Raw genomic sequence first — 20,609 nt, forward strand, 5'->3', positions numbered from 1 at the left:
GTTATTTGGATTATTTGCTTTTTGGGTGTTGAAGCATGTAAGTTCTTTATTATTTTGGATGTTAACCCCTTGTCGGATATGTCATTTACAAATATATTCTCCCATACTGGAGGATGTCTTTTTATTCTGTTGATGGTGTCCTTTGCCATACAGAAACTTTTTAATTTGATGTAGTCCCATGAGTTCATTTTTGCTTGTTTCCCTTGCTTGAGGAGATGCCTTCAGGAAGAAGTTGCTCATGCTTATATTCAGGAGATTTTTGCCTATGTTGTCTTCTATGTTTTATGGTTTCATGACTTACATTCAGGTCTTTGATCCATTTCGAGTTTACTTTTGTGCACGGGAATAGACAATAATCCAGTTTCATTCTCTTGCATGTAGCTGTTCAGTTTTGCCAACACCAGCTGTTCAAGAGGCTGTCATTTCCCCATTGTATGTCCGTGGCTCCTTAATCATATATTAATTGACCATATATGGTTGAGTTTATATAAGGGCTCTCTAGTCTGTTCCATTAATCTAAAGGTCTGTTCTTGTGCCAGTACCAAATTGTCTTGATTACTGTGGCTTTGTAGTAGAGCTTGAAGTTGGGGAGCATAATCCCCCCAGCTTTATTCTTCCTTCTCAGGATTGCTTTGGCTGTTCGAGGTCTTTTGTGGTTTCTATATGAATTTTAGAACAATTTTCTCTAGTTCATTGAAGAATGCTGTTACTGTTTTGATAGGAATTGCATTGAATCTATAGATTGTTTTAGGCAGGATGGCCATTTTGACAGTATTAATTCTTCCTAGCCAAGAACATGGGATGAGTTTCCATTTGTTAGTGTCCTCTTTAATTTCTCTTAAGAGTATCTTGTAGTTTTCAGGTTATAGGTCTTTTACTTGCTTGGTTAGGTTTATTCCTAGGTATTTTACTTTTTTTGATGCAGTTGTGAATGGAATTGTTTTCCTGATTTCTCTCTCTGCTAGTTCATTATTAGTGTATAGGAATGCCACAGATTTCTGTGTATTAATTTTGTATCCTGCAACTTTGCTGAATTCAGATATTAGATTTTGGAGTGAATTCTTTAGGGTTTTTTTTTTATGTACAATATCATGTCATCTGCAAACAGAGACAGTTTAACTTCTTCCTTACCAATCTGGATGCCTTGTATTTCTTTGTTTTGTCTGATTGCCGTGGCTGGGACCTCCAGTACTATGTTGAATAACAGTGGGGAGAGTGGGCATCCCTGTCTTGTTCCCAATCTTAGAGGAAAAGCTTTCAGTTTCTCACTGTTCAGTATGATGTTGGCTGTGGGTTTGTCATATATGACCTTTAATTATGTTGAGGTACTTGCCCTCTATACCCATTTTGTTGAAAGTTTTTATCAAGAATGGATGTTGAATTTTGTCAAATGCTTTTTCAGCATCTATGGAGATGATCATGTGGTTTTTGTACTTTTTGTTGATGTTGTGGATGATGCTGATAGATTTTCAAATGTTGTACCATCCTTGCATCCCTGGAATAAATCCTACTTGATCATGATGGATGGTCTTTTTGATGTATTTTTGAATTTTGTTTGCTAATATTTTGTTGAGTATTTTTGCATCTGTGTTCATCAGGGATATTGGTCTGTAATTTTCTTTTTTGGTGGTGTCTTTGCCTGGTTTTGGTATTAGTGTGATGCTGGCCTCGTAGAATGAGTTTGGAAGTATTCCTTCCTCTTCTACTTTTTGGAAAAGTTTCAGGAGGATGAGTATTAGGTCTTCCCTAAATGTTTGATAAAATTCAGCGGTGAAGCCATCTGGACCAGGAGTTTTGTTCTTAGGTAGTTTTTTGATTACCAGTTCAATTTTGTTGCTAGTAATTGGTCTGTTCAGATTTTACGTTCTTTCTGGGTTAGCCTTGGAAGGTTGTATTTTTCTAGAAAGTTGTCCATTTCATCTAGGTTATCCAGTTTGTTAGCATATAATTTTTCATAGTATTCTCTAATAATTCTTCATATTTCTGTGGTGTCAGTAGTGATTTTTCCTTTCTCATTTCTGATTGTTTATGTATGTAGACTCTCTTTTTTTCTTGATGAGTCTGGCTGGGGGTTTATCTATTTTGTTTATTTTCTTGAAGAACCAGCTCTTGCTTTCATTGATTCTTTCTATTATTTTATTCTTCTCAATTTTATTTATTTCTGCTCTGCTATTTATTATGTCCCTCCTTCTCCTGACTTTGGGCCTCATTTGTTTTTTTCTAGTGATAATTGTGAATTTAGACTGTTCATATGGGATTGTTGTTCTTTCTTGAGGTAGGCCTGTGGTGCAATATACTTTTCTCTCAAAACTGCCTTTACTATGTCTCACAGATTTTGGGGGTGCTGAGTTGTTGTTTTCACTTGTCTCCATAAATTGCTTGATCTCTGTTTTTATTTGGTCTTTGATCCATTGATTATTTAGGAGCATGTTGTTAAGCCTCCATGTGTTTGTGGGATTTTTTTGTTTTCTTTGCATAAGTTATTTCTAGTTTCATACCTTGGTGGTCTGAGAAGCTGGTTGGCACAATTTCAACCCTTCTGAATTTACAGAGGCTCTTTTTGTGGCCTAGTATATAATCTATTCTAGAAAATGTTCCATGTGCCCTTGAGAAGAATGTATATCCTGCTTCTTTTGGGTGTAGAGTTCTGTAGATGTCTGTAAGGTCCATCTGTTCTAATGTGTTGTTCAATGCCTCTGTGTCCTTACTTATTTTCTGTCTGGTTGATCTGTCCTTTGGAGTGAGTGGTGTGTTGAAGTCTCCTAAAATGAACGCATTGCATTCTATTTCCACCTTTAATTCTGTTAGTATTTATTTCTCATATGTAGGTGCTCCTATGTTGGGTGCACAGATATTTATAATGGTTATATCTTCTTGTTGGACTGGCCCCTTTATCATTATATAATGTCCTTCTTTGTTTCTTGTTACTTTCTTTGTTTTGAAGTCTATTTTGTCTGATTCATGTACTGCAACTCCTGCCTTTTTTTCCCTATTAGTTGCATGAAATATCTTTTCCATCCCTTCACTTCTAGACTTCTAGTCTGTGTGTGTCTTTGGGTTTGAAGAGAGTTTCTTGTAGGCAGCATATAGATGGTCTTTTTATTTTTTTTATCCACTCTGTAACTGTGTCTTTTGATTGCTGCATTCAGACCATTTACATTTAGGGTGATTATTGATATATATGTACTTATTGCCATTGCAGGCTTTAGATTCATGATTACCAAAGGTTCAGGGGCCACTTCTTTGCTATGTAACAGTCAGACTTAACTTGCTTATTACACTATTTCAAACACAATCTAAAGGTTCTTTTTTCTTCCCTCCTCTTTCTTACTCCTCCATTCTTTATATGTTAGGTGTCATATTCTGTACTCTTTATGTATCCCTTGACTGACTTTATGGGTAGTTGATTTAATTTTGCTTTTGCTTAGTAATTAATTGGTCTGTTTCATTTACTGTGGTTTTATTTTCTCTAGTGACAGCGGTTTAGCACTTCCGTCTATAGCAGACCCTCCTAAATATACCCTGTAGATACACTTTGCAGAAGGTAAATTTCCTCAACTTTTGCTTATCTGGAAATTGTTTAATCTCTGCTTCAAATTTAAATGATAATCTTGCCAGGTAGAGTATTCTTGGTTCTAGGCCTTTCTGTTTCATTGCATTAAATATATCATGCCGCTCCTTTCTGACCTGTAAGGTTTCTGCTGAGAAATCTGATGATAGCCTGATGGGTTTTCCTTTCTTGTGATCTTTTTCTCTCTCTGGCTGCTTTAATACTCTGTCTTTGTCTTTGATCTTTGCCATTTATTTATTGTGTGTCTTGGTGTTGTCTTCCTAGTGTCTGTTGTGTTGGGAGATCTGTGCGCTTCCATAGCCTACGATACTATTTTCTTCCCCAGATTGGGGAAGTTTTTAGCAATTATTTCCTCAAAGACACTTTCTATCCCTTTTTCTCTCTTCCTCTTCTGGTACCCCTATAATGTGAATATTGTTCTGTTTGGATTGGTCACACAATTCTCTTAATATTCTTTCATTCCTAGAGATCCTTTTTTCTCTCTGTGCCTCAGCTTTTTTGTATTCCTGTTCTCTAACTTCTATTTCATTTACTATCTCCTCTACCTCATTTAATCTGCTTTTAAAGCCCTCCATTGTAAGTTTCACTTGAGAGACTGTATTTTTCAAAGTTTCTGTCTCTTTCTTGAAGTCCTCCCTGAGGTCTTGAATATTTTTCTGTAGCTCTGTGAGCATGTTTATGATTTTTATATTGAAATCTTTATCAGGAAGATGTTAATTTCAATTTCACTTAGCCCTCTTTCTGATGTTTGAGGGATTTGGTTTGTACCAGGTTCTTTTGCTCTCTCATATTTCTAATGATTACTATGGAATAATAACTTTGTATAGGCAGTGCCCTCTAGTGCCCAGAAGCTCTACTCTCTGGAGCTGCCGAGCTCCTGAAGCTATAGTGGGGGTTGCAGGCGTGCCCTGCCAGCTCCTGCTGGGAGGAAAGAGCTCTTTCCTGATTCCTGGCTGCAGTGCCTGCCTCCACTGCCAGGGCCAGTGGGCCAGGTGCACAGGGAGGAGCCTCTATGCTACACCCCTGTAGCTGCCATAGGTGGCGCTGCCCTCTGGCTGGCCTGGTGCTATGGCAGGTGCAGCAGGTTTGCAAACTGGTGCCGGCTGGGAGGAAGGAGCGGCAGGCTGCGTGTCACAGTGGGGGGGTCCTCGGCACTGCGTTGCCAGCCAGGGAGTTAGAGCACATGAAGCTCCTGAAAATTCCCAACCTGCTGGGTTAAGTGTGCCAGGACAATTTTGTCCACCTGTTGTTTCTCCTGAGCAGCAAGCTATCCTTGCCCCGTTTGCAGCCCTCTTGCTGTTGGGAAGTCTTTCAAAGTGCCCGCCTTTCTTTTGTCCTGGAGCCGCTGGGTGAGGGTACCTGTTCTCCTCAAATGGCTGGAATATCAGTCTCTCCAAGTATTCTGCCTGTCTTTGCTTTCCAACCCCTCTAATCTCCAGAGCACCATGTAATGGGGGTTCATGCTCCCAGAGTAGATTTCCAGGGGTGGGTGGGTATTTAGCAGTCCTGGGCTTCTACTCCCTCCCTGCTCCATTTCTCTTCCTCCCTCTGGTGAGCTGGGGTTGGAGGAGGGCTTGGGTACCGCCAGATTGCAGCTTTGCTACTTTACCCTTTTCTGTGTGGTCTTCTCTTTTCTCCAGATGTAGGCTGTGTGTTGCAGTCTTCTTTCCAGTTGCTCTTTCAGGATTCATTGTATTTGCTGTATTTTCATGTTATATGTGGTCTTGGGAGGAAGTTTTTTCCTCACTTCTCATGCATCCATCTTGTTTTCAACCCGTTCAGCTTCTTGAATTTGTAGGTCTCTGTCTCTTATCAGCCATTATTTCCTCAAATATGTTTCATCATTTCACTCTCTCTTTTTACCCCAGTGACAATAATGTTAAGCCTTTTGTTAATGCCCCAAGGTCCCTGGGGCTCTGTTCATTTTATTACATTTTTCCTCTCTGTTGTTTAGGTTGGATAATTCTTATTGATCTATCTTCACTGACCCTTTCCTTTTATTGCCATTCTGTTATTGAGCCCATCCAGTGAGTTTTATATATCATGTACCATATTTTTCAGTTCTATTCCCATTTGATTCTTCTTCATAGAGTCTATTTCTTTGCTGAGACTTCCTATGTTAACATTTGTTTCAGGAATGCTTGCACATTTTATCACAACTGTTTAAAGCCGTTGTCAGATTATCCCAACATCCATGTAGGTGTTGGCATCTGTTGATTGTATTTTCCCTGTGACCTGAAATCCTCATGGTTCTTTGTATACTGAGTAGTTTTAGACTATTCTGGACTTTTTTAATGTTACATTATGAGAGTCTAGGTCTTATTTAAATTATTTGGAAAATGTCAGTATTTTTGTTTTAGCTGACATTTGACCTGGTTAAGTTCAGGCCACAAATTCCAACCGCCCATCTGTTTGTAGGTCATGAGTATCAGTTCAGTTTTCCAAGCCTTCATGCCATGTGCTGTTTGGGGCCATCCTGAGTACGCACTGCGCAGAGGGCAGTCTGCTTCTCAGGGTCTGGCATGCTAGTTCCAATCATATCCGTGCACACCCAGTTCTAGAAGGCACTGGAGGATAACTTGCTGAGGTTCCTTTCCTGAGCTCCTTGCTCTCTGCTGTCTGCCTGGTACTTTCTCACCTCTTAGGACTTCCCTTTTTGGTTCTGCAGCAAAAAACTTGGGTCTGTGATCCCCACTCTGCCCACTTGTCTGCAACTGGGCCTGAATCCTGGGTTTGTCCCACCCTCTCAGAATAACAGCTAGATTGCCAGGGGAGCCCGGGATGGGAGAGAACAGAGAAAAGGGTCAAGATTGAGGCAGGTGTTCATTACTTCCCGTGAGCAGCAGGCGTTCCCCTTCCGGCCCTGCAGCCGGAGGCTCCTGTGAGCTCTGTGCACCAGCCGGGTCTTACTTCCTCTTCCGGGTGTCCTCTGCATGTCCACATGGGGGTGAGGGGATGCTTCTTAGATCTACCTGCCTTGCTTTTTGGCCTTCTGGTTGTTACCCCATGCGCCCGCCCAGGTTTTGTAGTTGTCGTCATGGGCCCAGAAAGTGTGGTGTGAGCTCAGCTCCCCGCCTGTCTCCAGCTGCAGATTGCCTCCCTCCCACTGATCCTACAGACCATGACGGACTGGGGCGGTCCTGTCACGTGGGTCACTTGGTGTGCCCATTGCCGACTGTTAGAGATGGTGCACAAACGAGTGCACCTGTCCATCCTCAGGCGTGCATTTCTGGATATCTTCCCTACCTGGGCGGGATTTCTGGGGGGGCTGAGTTCTCAGACACAGAATTGTTGAAGGTGCTGCCTGAAAAGGTTCTTGCACTGGACTCAGTGTAAACATATTTACCATCTTACTTTTTAAGCTTGGGGCAAGACAGTGGCCCCACCAATCATTTTTGAGGGCCTTCATCTGTGTTGTTTATTGAGCCCAGAACATGGTCCATCTGGCTTTAGCATCCCCTGGGGTGGAAAAGCAAATCCTAGGGAGCAGGTTATAAACAGCTGCATGGGAAAGGGCTGGGAGCTCAGGCAACATCCCAGCTGCAGTGTATGTCTGCATGTGGCTGTGCCTGAAGGACCCCTGTTCCTCCATACACAGGCCAGCACAAGGTGGGTGTGTCAGAGCTCTGCCTTCCTAAGTCTCATTGCATTGCTGGTGACTGAGTCAACATCAGCCTCCCGAATCCATGTGTCTGGATGCAGTAGAGCACTCAGGCAGCTGACCCCTCAGCAAACATCTCTTCTAAGCCCACCATGGGGAAGGCACCGGCTTTGGGCCACTGGTCACACCTCAGCTGAGAAGGTCAGCCTGTCCTGGTTGCCGCCTGTAGGACCTGCGCCTGTGCCTCAGTGTCCTAGTCTCTACAGTGGCCCAGGAGTGGGGCTCCAGCAGCCTGGCTCCCCCAGGATGGTCTCAGGGTTTGCCTGGCGGCCCGTGTGGCTCTGTGATTGCACTGTCAGGTGCCCCCCAGTTTGCACATGAGTTGTAGGGTCACCTGAGTCATAACCCAGCCTCACAGACTGCCGAGTGCTGGCGGCAGCACCTGTGCAGAGGAGCTGCTCAGTCAGTGTGACACCATGACTGTCTGTTTCAGCACATTATTATTTTGGATCAGTGGTTGGCAGTCTTGAGGGCAGCCCTGGTTGCAGGGAGGGTTTGGGGCCCAGGGTCAGGTCTAAGCCCTAGAGGTTGTGGGGACGGTGGCCTCCCCAAGCTCCATGTGGAAAAAGAGATCTCAAGAAAAGTTAGTCTAGCCCACTTCAGAGAGGCCTGCCTAGTGGGTGAGCAGGTGCTGATAAGAGTCCTGGTCTGGTGTGGCCTGAGGCCCAGAGGTTTGTGGCCCTAGAGGCTGGGTGGGAGGCAGGTGAGGCTCCCCCAGCTCAGGGGACAGTGACAAAGGCATTGAGAATGGGGGTGGCTGGGAGGGGCATGCAGCATGGTGGGGGACTGCAGCTGGGGAATGGGGCCCTCCCCTCACGCCAGCCCTGCCGCCCCCAGGTCAGTGCCAATGGCAACGTCCTGCGCAGCGAGATCGTGGGCTCCATCAAGATGCGGGTCTTCCTGTCGGGCATGCCCGAGCTGCGCCTGGGCCTCAATGACAAGGTCCTCTTCGACAACACAGGCCGTGAGTCTCCCTGTGGTCAGACCAAGCCTCGCTGCCCAAGGCCACGCGTCCCAAGCTCAGAGCAGAGCCGAGCAGACATTCACCTGCATGAAAAACAACTGATCTCAAGCACTTGCTCCTGAGACATTCCCACATTGTTTACGAGGCAACTGTGAAAACAAATCAAGTGGTACAGTCAGGCACGGGAGAGTGAGAATCTCGAGCCAGGTCCTTCGTCACCCCAGACGAGAGGACATGGGGCGCCTTAGATGCCATGTGTGGAGGGTCACTCAGCACTGCCTGGAAGGGAGCAGGGGGCCCAGGGTCAGGCCTCGCTCACTGTCCCCTCATAGCCCAGGTCTTGCCTCAGCTCAGGCATCAGCTCCCAGCAGTTTGAAGGCCACACACGCTGGTTCCAGCTCGTGCCGCCTGGCCTGGATGTAGCACTTTCTGCGGTGGGGCAGGAGCCCGGGCACCCTTAGGGGCCTGGGTTGCAAAGTGGACCACCTGCCTCCTGGCCCGCCACAGACCCACCAGTGGCGGAGCAGCGGCCCGTGCCATCATGGTTAGCGCCCATAGCCGCCGTAGTGGGGACCTCTCAGGTGTTACCCGTCCGGGCAGCTCCCTTCCCTGGGCCGGGCCCAACTCACACTGCCCCTCTGTGGGATGGGCAACCAAGACAGGACCTCAGGACTCAAGTGATGACAAGGGGGCCAGGGCCCGGGGGAGCGTCCCCAGCCAGGTCTGTTAGTCACTCAGCAGATGTTTCCCGAGAAGACATATGGGAGCGGACATGGGGGAGCACTGCTGAGAAAGTGACCCTGAGGGACTGGGGTCTGTCCCGTCCTCACCTCCCCGCCTTCAGGTGGCAAAAGCAAGTCTGTGGAGCTGGAGGACGTGAAGTTCCACCAGTGCGTGCGGCTGTCCCGCTTTGAGAATGACCGCACCATCTCCTTCATCCCGCCTGACGGCGAGTTTGAGCTCATGTCCTACCGCCTCAACACCCATGTGAGTGCACCCTCCCTGGCAGGCTCCCCCCCGCCAGCTCCCATCCACCCTTCCCTGCTGGGTGGGAGCGCCCCGTCCGGGGCTGGTGTCACGTCCTTGAGGCCCTGTCCAGCAGACTGCCATGCCCTCAAGGCGATGCCCAAGGCAGAGCTTCTGAGAGGCCAGGCCTTGGTGCTACCGCCTCTTCCCAGGCCGCCCCACCAGAGCGTGCCGTGTGGTGCCACACCTTCCCAGAGGCTCGCGACTGCCAGCTGCCTCTCTGTGCTCCGACCCGTCCTGGCTCAGGCTGCGGACTCTTCCAGAGCCGGGCACACACCTGGGCACACGGTCTCATGCCCTGGGCCTCAGTCTCCCCTCTGTGAAACAGGCTCTGTGAAATGACCAGGTGTGAGCACTGTCTTCCCTCTCTGTGACAGGTCAAGCCCTTGATATGGATTGAGTCTGTGATTGAAAAGCACTCCCACAGTCGCATTGAGTATATGATCAAGGTGTGTGCGCATCCGCCTTGGGGGGCGGTGGGCGGCCCTGCCTGGTGAGGGCATTCGGGTGTCTCTGATCTGCCCGAGGCCTTTGGCACAGGGTCCTAGGCCGGTGCTGGGGGTACTGTGGGGCTTTGTGACCCCTGACCTGTGCTGCCTCACTGTGAGCTCAGATGGAGGGAGCCTGGGGCCCAGACAGGAGACATGCCATCCAGAGACCTGGGCATCCTGGGCAGGGGCTGGACCCTCACCTTTGCCACCCACAACCTTGGCCACATTGGCCTTATCTCCAGGCCAAAAGCCAGTTCAAGCGGCGGTCGACGGCCAACAATGTGGAGATCCACATCCCCGTGCCCAATGATGCGGACTCGCCCAAGTTCAAGACGACTGTCGGGAGCGTCAAGTGGGTTCCCGAGAACAGTGAGATCGTGTGGTCCATCAAGTCCTTCCCGGTGAGCTCCCTGCCTGCTGGCGTGAGACTTCGGCCCATACCCCCTGCTTCCTGTGCCCATCACAACAGGTGGCTTGGCTGCCTCGGGTACCCTGAGCTGGATCCCTGCCTGGGTCTCTGCGAGGGTCAGGAGGGATGGCTGGAGGGCTGAGCTGCTGGCCAGGTAGGGAGGGAGGGCTGACCTGGCAGAGGCAGCTTGTTGGTGAACTTGCCTATCTCAGCGTCAGGGCAGCCTCCTCTCCCTTCCCCCACCGCCCTTTCCTTCTGGCACTCCGCCCAGAACTCGGCTCCCCCCGAGAGGAAGAGACGGCCTTGAGGCCAAAGCAGCATGGGCCTCAGGAATCCAGCGCCAGCTCCGGGAATGTAGAGCAGTAATTCCCCATGCCAGCCCTGCTGCCTGGCTTGTGTTCAGGGTGTGGGCACTTGAGTCTGGGTTTGTGGAAACAGCACACGGAGAGGCTGGAAAGTGGTGTGTGCACCCATGCTGATAATGGTGCACCCATGCTAAAAACAAGATGAAACTCCTTTTCTTAGGTCTGAGGACCATTGGCATTTCCTTCTCTTGAAACTTCAATAGCAGCCTCTTGCATATTTTTCCATCAGGTTCAGTCATTTTCTTCTTAGTTTCTGAGAGCTCTTTATATATGGGTGAGATTAGCACTTTTTCTTCAATGTAAATTGCAAATGGTTTTCCCCAGTTTGGGGTTTATCTTCTGACTTTGCTTTTGGTGCTTTTTGCTGTGTAACCTTTTTTTGATTGCTTCTTTGTTTTATTATTGCTACTTAATGTAGTCAAATGCTCAGTCTTCTCCTTTTATTCTGCCTGGATGTTAAGTCATGCCTCGGAAGGCTTACCCGTTCCTGGTCATAAAGGAATTCACAGCTGTTTGCTTCTAGAATCTGTAGGGTGGCATTTTTCACTTTAGATTTTAGGTCCTTTCAGAGCACAATCTGGTAAAAGAGGTGAGGTACAGATCCAGTTTTGGCTCTTTCTAATGGCAATCCAGTTTCCTGACATTACTTAGTAAAAAGTCTATCTAATTCCCAGTGATTTGAAATGCTGCATTTATCAGATATCAAATTTCTGTGTGGTATTAGGTCTCTTTCTTTCTTTCTTTTTTTTTTTTCTGGCACAGTAAGTGTATGTATTTTATTATTTTGGATATTTTGGACATCAAGTTGGAAAACCTCAGTATTCTCTTGGCTTCCATGCCTATTCAACCTACAAGCTTTCACACTGGTCTGCTTTTCATGGATGAAGTGTTTTGGGCATAGGGTTGCCAGTTTAGCAAATAAAAGCACGGGATTCCCAGTTAATTTGATTCTTAGATAAATAAAATTTTAGTATGTGTCATACAATATTCAGGATATACTTCCAGTAAAAAATTACCTATTGTTTACCCAAAATTCAAATTTATCTAGATGTCCTATATTTTATCTGGCAATTCTATTTATTTTTTATTTTTATTTATTTATTTATTTATTATTTATATTTTTATTTTTTATTTTTTTTATTTTTATTTATTTATTTTTTTGAGAGGGCATCTCTCATATTTATTGATCAAATGGTTGTTAACAATAAAATTCTGTATAGGGGAATCAATGCTCAATGCACAATCATTAATCCACCCCAACCCTAATTCTCATCAGTCTCCAATCTTCTGAAGCATAACGAACAAGTTCTTACATGGTGAACAGTACAAGGGCAGTCATCACAGAAACTTTCGGTTTTGATCACGCATTATGAACTATAAACAATCAGGTCAAATATGAATATTCGTTTTATTTTTATACTTGATTTATATGTGGATCCCACATTTCTCCCTTTATTATTATTATTATTTTTTATTTTTAATAAAGTGCTGAAGTGGTAGGTAGATGCAAGATAAAGGTAGAAAACATAGTTTAGTGTTGTAAGAGAGCAAATGTCGATGATCAGATGTGTGCCTGTAGACTAAGTGTTAATCCAAGCTAGACAAGGGCAACAAAACATCCACGGATGCAGAAGATTTCTCTCAAAACAGGGGGGGTGAGGTTCTAAGCCTCACCACTGTTGATCCCCAGTTTCTCACCTGATGGTGGCCCCCCTGCGACTGTGCCTGCCTTAGGTTGTTCCTCCCTTGAGGAATCTTACCCGTCTCTGGCTAACCAGTCATCTTCCGGGGCCATACAGGGAAATGTAAAGTTGGTAAGTGAGAGAGAAGCAATGTTGTTTGAAAAGGTTAGCTTTTTAGTTCTTTGCAGATTTATGCCCTGTGGCTTCTATGCCCAGCATTTGTCTTGAGGTATCTTTACCGCCTGGAGGAATTATGATACTCGGTAAATTTGATATGAGGCACGAATTCTATTTAAGGGTTGTGATTAGGAAGGAAGAAGAAAAGCTATAGAGGTAGCAGACGGAAGAAAACATGGGAAGATTGATTATTTCTTTGATATATCTTCTTGTAGAGTATATTTATTTATTCGTATTAGTTTTATTTTGGTATCATTAATCTACAATTACATGAAGGACATTATGTTTACTAGGCTCCCCCCTTCACCAAGTCCCCCCCACATACCCGTTCACAGTCACTGTCCATCAACATAGTATGATGCTGTAAAGTCACTACTTGTCTTCTCTGTGTTGCACAGCCCTCCCTGTGCCCCCCACACTATACATGTTAATCATAATGCCCCCTTTCTTTTTTCCCACCCTTATCCCTCCCTTCCCACCCGTCCTCCCCAGTCCCTTTCCCTTTGGTAACTGTTAGTCCATTCTTGGGTTCTGTGCTTCTGCTGCTGTTTTATTCCTTCAGTTTTCTTTCGTTCTTATACTCCACATATGAGTTAAATCATTTGGTACTTGTCTTTCTCCCCCTGGCTTATTTCACTGAGCATAATACCCTCTAGCTCCATCCATGTTGTTGCAAATGGTAGGATCTGATTTTTTCTTATAGCTGAGTAATATTCCATTGTGTATATGTACCACATCTTCTTTATCTATTCATCTACTGATGGACATTTAGGTTGCTTCCATTTCTTGGCTATTGTAAATAGTGCAGCGATAAACATAGGGGTGCATCTGTCTTTTTCAAACTGGAGTGCTGCATTCTTGGGGTAAATTCCTAGAAGTGGAATTCCTGGGTTAAATGGTAAGTCTATTTTGAGCATTTTGAGTAACCTCCATACTGCTTTCCACAATGGTTGAACTAGTTTAAATTCCTACCAGCAGTGTAGGAGGGTTCCCCTTTCTCCACAACCTCGCCAACATTTGTTGTTGTTTGTCTTTTGGATGGTAGCCATCCTTACTGGTGTGAGGTGATATCTCATTGTGGTTTTAATTTGCATTTCTCTGATGACAAGTGATGTGGAGCATCTTTTCATGTGTCTGTTGGCCATCTGAATTTCTTCTTTAGAGAACTATCTATTCAGCTCCTCTGCCCATTTTTTAATTGGATTATTTGCTTTTTGTTTGTTGAGGTGTGTGAGCTCTTTATGTATTTTGGATGTCAACCCTTTATCGGATATTAGGTCTCTTTCTGAATGTCCTCTTACCTGTCTCTCCATGCAGCAAGGCACAAAGCCACATAACTCAGGGTTTCGTTCCATGTGAACATCTGGAAGGGCCAGCCCCTTACCCTGACTCTCCCAACCGCTGCGTGTCAGTTTCATAGTGATTCTTGCATGTTTTCCTTATGAATTTCAGAATTAGTTTGTTTGCTGTAAATTTATAAATTCATTGGGAAGAATTAACACTTCACTTCTGCTGCTTTTGTTTCTCATAGGTTTCCAGATATTCTTCCATGTCATTTACATTTACATTCAGATGTAGTTTTGCCTTTTTCCCTCCTATTCTTGGGCATCTGGTGGCTTCTGGCATCTCATTGCTTTGGCTGCTCCTCCTGGGCCCATGAGTGACCATGGGGAGAGCGGCTTTCTGGCCTTCCCTCCAACAGGGGCCACCAGGCTTTCCCTCCAAGTGTGGTGCTGCTTTGGGCCATGGACTCAGTCCAGGCCCACTTTCCTTTGTCTTTAGCACAAATGGGCAACAAATTTAGTCAACTGCCCCTTGAGGGTCTCTGTCAGTTCAGATCTATTAATGGGATGGCTCTTGAACCATCCATGCATTCTAGTAAGCTCCATCTTATCATGGTTTATTTTCTTTTTAATGTGCCACTGAATTCTTTTGGTTGACATTGTATTTAGGATTTTTGCATTGATTCTCATAACTGAGACTGATTTTCTTCTGGGTACAGTTTAATTAGAGGTCAGTGTCATACCCATTTCATAATTTTTTTGTCTCCCTTTTCCATGCTGCAAAACAGTTTAAGTCTCCTTGGAAGTGTTTGGTCTTGAGAGGGTTGAGAGAATTCAGCTGTATGAGCATCATGATAACTACTCCTTTCTCTATCTCTTGGAATGGAAACTGCGCAATTCAGAGTTTCTATTTCTGTTGGAGTCCATTTGGGTAAATTATCCATCCTAACCAGGTTTTCAAATATATCTGCACAAAGTTGTAGAAAGTGGTCTTTTTTTTTTCTTCTAACCGTTACTTCTTTCTTGGTATTTCTTATTTTGCATATTTGTGTCTTTTTTCCTTGATAAGGTTACCTTATGGTCTTTTTCCCAGATCAGCTATTTAATTTATTTATTATAACATTTTCCCATTTTATAAGTCTTTAATTTTAATTTCCACCATCTTTTCTTCTAATTCTAATTTTTCAAGTTAGGTATTTTAGGTTATTTTGTTATTAAATTTGTATTGCTGCAAGTAAGCACAGATGCTCCTCTGAGCCCTGTTTTAGCTGTATAACCCATAGGGTCTGACATGTAACATTTGATATCATCGTTATTTAGAACTTCTATAATTGAATAGAGAATTTTTTGTAACTTCCTGATGGAAGGAAATTTGATTTTCCATTTTCTCCTTTCTGTAGATTTGGTATGTGGAGGCCAGAGAATGTTATTTGTACTGTTTCTACTTTTAGAAGTGTTCACTGTGGGCTAATATAAGGTCAGAGTTTGCAAATATCCCATATACACTTGAGAGGAAGATACCTACTGTCAACAGGTAGAGAATTTGACACATGCACCCATGGAATCAGCCACAATGCCATGACAGCATCCGCCAGGCAGAGAGCTGGCTCAACTCTGTCTTACCTGGGTCCCTTGGCATCTCTTCTGGCATCTGTTCAATAAATGTTACTGCCATGTTATTTGGTACATAGATACTCATAACTGTTGTATCTTGCCTGTGGGTCACAGGACTGCAGCCTCTAGAGTTTGGCCTGAGCCTGCCTTTACACCTCCAACTCTCAGGCTGAATTCTTCCTGTGGCAGCAGCCCCCGCTCTGTTTGCCTTTGGCTGGCACACCTCTGCCCATTCTTCCTACTGTTTTTGGCCTTTCTCACTCTGCTTTTGCAGCAGAGAGTTACGCTTTGGTCTGTGAGCCAACCTATATGTAAGTCTTCCTCATTAACAGGAGAATTAAACCCATTTACAACAATGTGACCCACACAAGGGAGGCGTGCAGAGGGCCTAGCCCTCTGTATATTCTTTTGCTTTCATTTTCCGTTTTGTCTTTATAAAGCTCAGATTTTTGGTCTGATCATTGTTTCATGCACGGGCTAATGGAGTTGATTTTATTCCTTTGCTGCCTGCTTTGTCTGTTGCTGAGACCACGTTACTCCCCTCTCCTCATTGTCCTGGAGTCCGCACTCACACACATCACTGACTCAGGCAGAGTCCCTGCTCCCTGCTGGGGATGAGCAAAGACTGACCACTCGCTCCCTCCAGTGGGGGAGCCATGGCTCAGCGTGCGAAGCACAAGGAGGGCCCCTGCTCCCGGGCAGAGGCAGCCCTGGTAGGCAGCCCCTCCTGCTGCCAGAACTCCAGGCATCAAAGACTGTGGCATGCCGATGCGGCGAGGGCTCTGCTCCCTTCTGCTCCGGGCAAGACTCAGCGTGCACTCAATAACCCTAACTCCTTATGGCCAGCAGGGTTCCAGTCGCCGTGGCCCTGCTGTCAGCCTCATCTCCAGGGACAGTGCACAGCTCCCGGGGCCAGAGCTGCTGCCTGACTTACCTTCATGGGTGGGGCCCAGGCCAGCCTGCCAGTCACTCAACCGTGGTTTTCATTGGGGTTTCCTCTCTCTGCTCACCGTTCCTCACTGTGGCATCTTCCCTCCTGCTTCCACCTACTGACCAGCACTGGGCACACGGGGTGCTCACGGCGCTCTGGCCAGGGTGGGCTTTATCCCAGGGGCCCTCACTGCTCTTCCCAAGGCTTGTTGGTTCCGTTTGCCTGGAGGCAGCTAGTCTTCGCTCCCTGGGAGCTTGTGAAACTTTCTCTTGATCTTCAGAATTCAATGATTTCCCCCAGCGTGGCCTCTGATCTGCCCAGCAGGGCTGGTTGGGTGCAGGAGGCCTGGAAGGGTGAGTGTTCATGTGGTAGAGGGGCTGAGATGCTGGGCAATGGTAACCACGTGGGAAGTGGCTTCTTGGCCGGGCTAGCAGCCTGGCATTCTCCTGAACAGCTGTCAGCCAAGCCAGGCCAGGGCCTCAGCTGGACCATCTCCAGCCTGTCTGTTCCCCCAGGGTGGCAAAGAGTACCTGATGCGGGCCCGCTTTGGCTTGCCCAGCGTGGAGGCAGAGGACAAGGAAGGCAAGCCACCAATCAGCGTCAAGTTTGAGATTCCCTACTTCACGACCTCCGGCATCCAGGTATGTGCGGCCAGCGCTGCCCGATGGAGTGGACACGGACAGGCCCAGTGGGGCCTCAGAGGGACCCAGGGGCCAGGCTAGGCTCTGAGGGCTGCAGGGAACAGGCATCCATGTGACCAGCTTAGAAAAGGGTGCTGACTGGCTTCTCCCAGAAACAGCCATGCTGCCCTGGCTCAGCTTCTGCGTGGGCAGCGGACACTGGCGGAAGGAGGCCCACCCTCGTCTACACAGACCTGTCCGGTGCTTTAGCTCCAAGCTCAGAGATGCATTCGGCCCTGAAAACTAGAGTGTGAGCCTCTAGTGTCCACTGGAAGGGGCCACTGTGGGGCCCATTTTCCTGGGCACCTCCACAGAAAACCTGCATTCTGGGGACCCAGGAGAAGGCCATGCCTGTGAGAGTGCATCCTGGCTCCAGGCTGCACCTTCGATAAGCAGCTCAGCCCGCCCACTGCCTGGCAGTGTGGCGCGCACAGATGGACACCCTGAGCAACCCCCCTCACCCCTCCCAGCCTGTGCTCACCCACTGCTCCTCCTGGCCGCGGGAGGGCTGACTCGGGGTCCAGAAGAGGGCAGCATGTGCATGCTCATTGCCCTGGTACCTGTGCCCCAGGTGCGCTACCTGAAGATCATTGAAAAGAGCGGCTACCAGGCCCTGCCCTGGGTCCGGTACATCACCCAGAACGGAGGTGCGTGCGGCTCCCGCGGTACAGGGTGGTGCTCGGGGGGCAGCTTCGGGCAGGCAGGAGGGGACAGCCCCTCCCTGGTGCCAAGAGATAGCCAACACCACTCTACTCCTAGATTACCAGCTCCGGACCCAATGAGGGGCCGCGGCAGACACCCCCGGCCCCAGAGCACCAGGAGGAAGCGCCTGCCAAGCCTGCTGGAGGAGGAGGGGCTCCCTGGACGTGGGCCACCCCCTCTAGCCTGAGGACCCTCCTTCCCGCGCACCTGCCTCTGCCGTCCCTTCTCCCAGAAGAGGCTCATCTTAGAGTCTCGTCTCTTTGCCCCTGAACAGCAGGCGGGAGGAAGTGAAGCGTTTCCCTCCGGTGGGATACAGCCTGCTGTGCTGCCAACTCCCAGGCAGCACACAGATAGGCCCCTGGCGGCACGCTGCATCTGGCCGGGCCAGCGGGGCCGCTGTTCTATTGAAGGTCATGGGTTATGAGTGTTCTGGGATTTTGTTTTGTTCTTCATTGCTGTTTACGTGAACCTCACTGTCCACGCCTCCCTCCCCCTGTCCTGAAGCAAACAGGCAGCACTTAGCAGGTGCAGGGCTGCCCCTCCCCGCCCCCTGCTCCCACCACCCTCCACCCCGTCTGTGTTCATATTGTGAGTACATTAAATTTCGTTAGTTAAATGTGCTGCCTGCCTCCCTCTGATGTGACAACATGGCGCAGACTTCTGAGTACCAGGGGCTCACACCAGCGTGCGTGCGGCCATGCCCAGCGTCACTGGCTCCGCTCAGGCAGAGTGCCTTGTCCCTCCACGGGGGGCACGTGCACTCACTCCCTGCCACCCCTCCTGCCTGTGAGGGCTGTGCCCCTCCTCCCTCCCCCACGCCACCCAACTTCCCTTGGGAGCATCCTTGATGCCCACTCCTTACTGCCCACACTCATTTGCAGCAAGCCCTGCCGGCCTCCGTCCAGGAGCCCCTGGGTCCGACCCCATTTTCCATCACTGCCGCCCCTAGTGGCCAAGCTCCAGCTTCCAGAGCCCCTGTGGGTCATCACCCACCATGCAGAGCTGGGCCTCTGTTCCTGGCAAGGTTCTGCAAACCCTCCCACTGTGAACACAGACATGCATAAAACAAAGTAGATGTGCACACCCGAGCACATAAGATAGCTCGCAAAGGGGATGCTTCCGTAGACGAGTTGGTGAAATGCAGTGGAAACCCCTGTGTGAAATGGAGATCCTGGAGGGTTACAGGTAAACCCACAGGAGAAGAAGGGAGGAGGAAAGCTATTCACTCTCGGCCATGGCGAACGGGAGCCCTACGTACTCTCTCAGCTGGAGAGCTGGTGGAGAAAGTCTCCCCTGAAGTCGTGTAACCACTAGCTCAGAGCTGACAAGCACGCTGCCCGTGTGGTCTGGAGACGCGCAGCCAGAACTTTCCCGGAGTAGGACCTCTCTGGAGGGGCGCAGCCCCAAGGGCCGCCTGTCCAGAGCCCCCCTGAGCGTGGGCGCACATCCTGAAAGCCGCAAACACAGATGGGAGTCGGCAGGCAGTGCCGGCAGCAGGGTCAGACTCTCGAGCCTCCGTGTAAGAGGATCGGCAGACGCGACGTGAAGCAAATCACTCTCAAAGCGATAAAAGGTAAGAGAAGGACTCAGAAAAGGGCAAAACAGTGTTAAGGTGGGACTTTTGCAATATCAGTACACAAATCAGATAACCTCTATACATCAGGAAAAGGAAGAACACAGTAGAAAAATGGGCGAAATACGTAAAACAGTTATGAGATCATGAAATGTAAATGGCAAATAATGGCTAAAGGATGTCCGACCGTGTAATAATTAGGGAAATAAAGGCCACAATTAGATGCTGTTTCCCATTCATCAGATTGGTGGAGGAGAAGACTAGAATGTCGGATGAAACCAGATCTGAGTGAATGTGCAGTTACAGGACGTATTTCTACTACTGGTAGTTGTGCAAATTGACATAGTTTGCTTGTTTAAATTGGCAAGGGCAGGAAGTTCCATTCCTAGTGGGAGACTCAGCGCCTCTCCAGTGGGGTTCGGCAGGAGGCTTAAGCCCTAGTTCAACGCATCCAGAATGAACTACGTGTTTACCACTTGCAGAGAAGTTGAGAAAACAGATCATGAAACAATTTTCTGTACAGCTGATTTTTTCCACAGCATTGTGGTTGAGAAAAGCCATGAACCGCCCCTCCCCATACACACACACACACACACACACACACACACACGCACACGCGCGCGCAGAAATAGGTGCTCAAATCACTAAGTTGTACATCTGAAACTAGTATGTCAGTTATACCTTAATAAGATTTTTTTTTAATGCGTGCAGTAGTACTACAGCAGCGTAGGTCATGTGAGCACCTCGGAAACCACTCATCTTTCCAAAGGAGAACAGACAGCGCTGATCTGCTCACACTGTGCAGTGCAGCAGTGAACATAAAACTAGAGCAGCCACAGGTGATGCCTAATGAATCCATAGCAATAATAAGCAAATTGAATTCATCTCAGCAGAATAAACAAAACCAATCAGTAAAAATAGAGAATATTTGGACCATACAATTAATGAATTTGACCTAATGAGTCTGTGCATGTAGAACACTGTATTCAGCAACTAAAGACATTTTCCTTTCTAGCACACACTGGGTTCTAAAGCAAGATTGGGGGAAATAGTCTCCTGACCACAATGCAATTTAGTTTAAAAACAAGAAGAAAAATCTCCATTTGTTTGGAAACCAGTTCCAAATAATCCATTAGTCAAAAAAGAAATTCTGGGATAATTATATTTTGAACTGAGAGATAATGAAAATACTGCATTTTAAAACATGTGCAATGCAGCTAAAGTATTTGGAAGGAAATTTATAGCCTTAAGTTTATGTGTCTAATATACTACAGAAAGGCAACATACGACATATATGCAGTACATCTTGTATATCTACTACTGAATGCCCTCTAAGCCCCCTGGGATTTCACAGAGTCCACTAAGAGATGCTGAATTTCAGTTAGAGCCTAGTGAACAATGTCACTGTTTTCCTATTGACCTGCCTCCAGTTGCACCATTGACCCTCTGTGCACCCTTCATACAAGCACAAAGACACGTT

At 47.2% G+C, this 20,609-nt stretch overlaps 1 protein-coding gene across 3 annotated transcripts in view; it reads left to right on the forward strand.

The window, feature by feature from the left end:
* The window catches only part of AP1M1 (adaptor related protein complex 1 subunit mu 1), a 31,926-nt gene extending 13,750 nt beyond the window's left edge, over positions 1–18,176 (forward strand). For 2 of the 3 annotated variants that reach the window (XM_073220202.1, XM_073220203.1), the window contains 6 exons: positions 8,070–8,196; positions 9,041–9,183; positions 9,600–9,671; positions 9,956–10,114; positions 16,690–16,815; positions 16,968–17,395. In XM_073220202.1, the coding sequence (XP_073076303.1) occupies positions 8,070–8,196; positions 9,041–9,183; positions 9,600–9,671; positions 9,956–10,114; positions 16,690–16,815; positions 16,968–17,108 (768 nt within the window). In that variant the 3' untranslated portion in view covers positions 17,109–17,395. Of the gene's footprint in view, positions 1–8,069; positions 8,197–9,040; positions 9,184–9,599; positions 9,672–9,955; positions 10,115–16,689; positions 16,816–16,967; positions 17,396–17,425; positions 17,502–17,613 lie in introns of those variants that run through there. The other variant, XM_037009502.2, reaches the window with a different exon arrangement.
* Positions 18,177–20,609: the final 2,433 nt, after the last annotated feature.

Source organism: Manis javanica, chromosome 13 (assembly GCF_040802235.1).
Source record: "Manis javanica isolate MJ-LG chromosome 13, MJ_LKY, whole genome shotgun sequence".
NCBI lineage: Eukaryota > Metazoa > Chordata > Mammalia > Pholidota > Manidae > Manis > Manis javanica.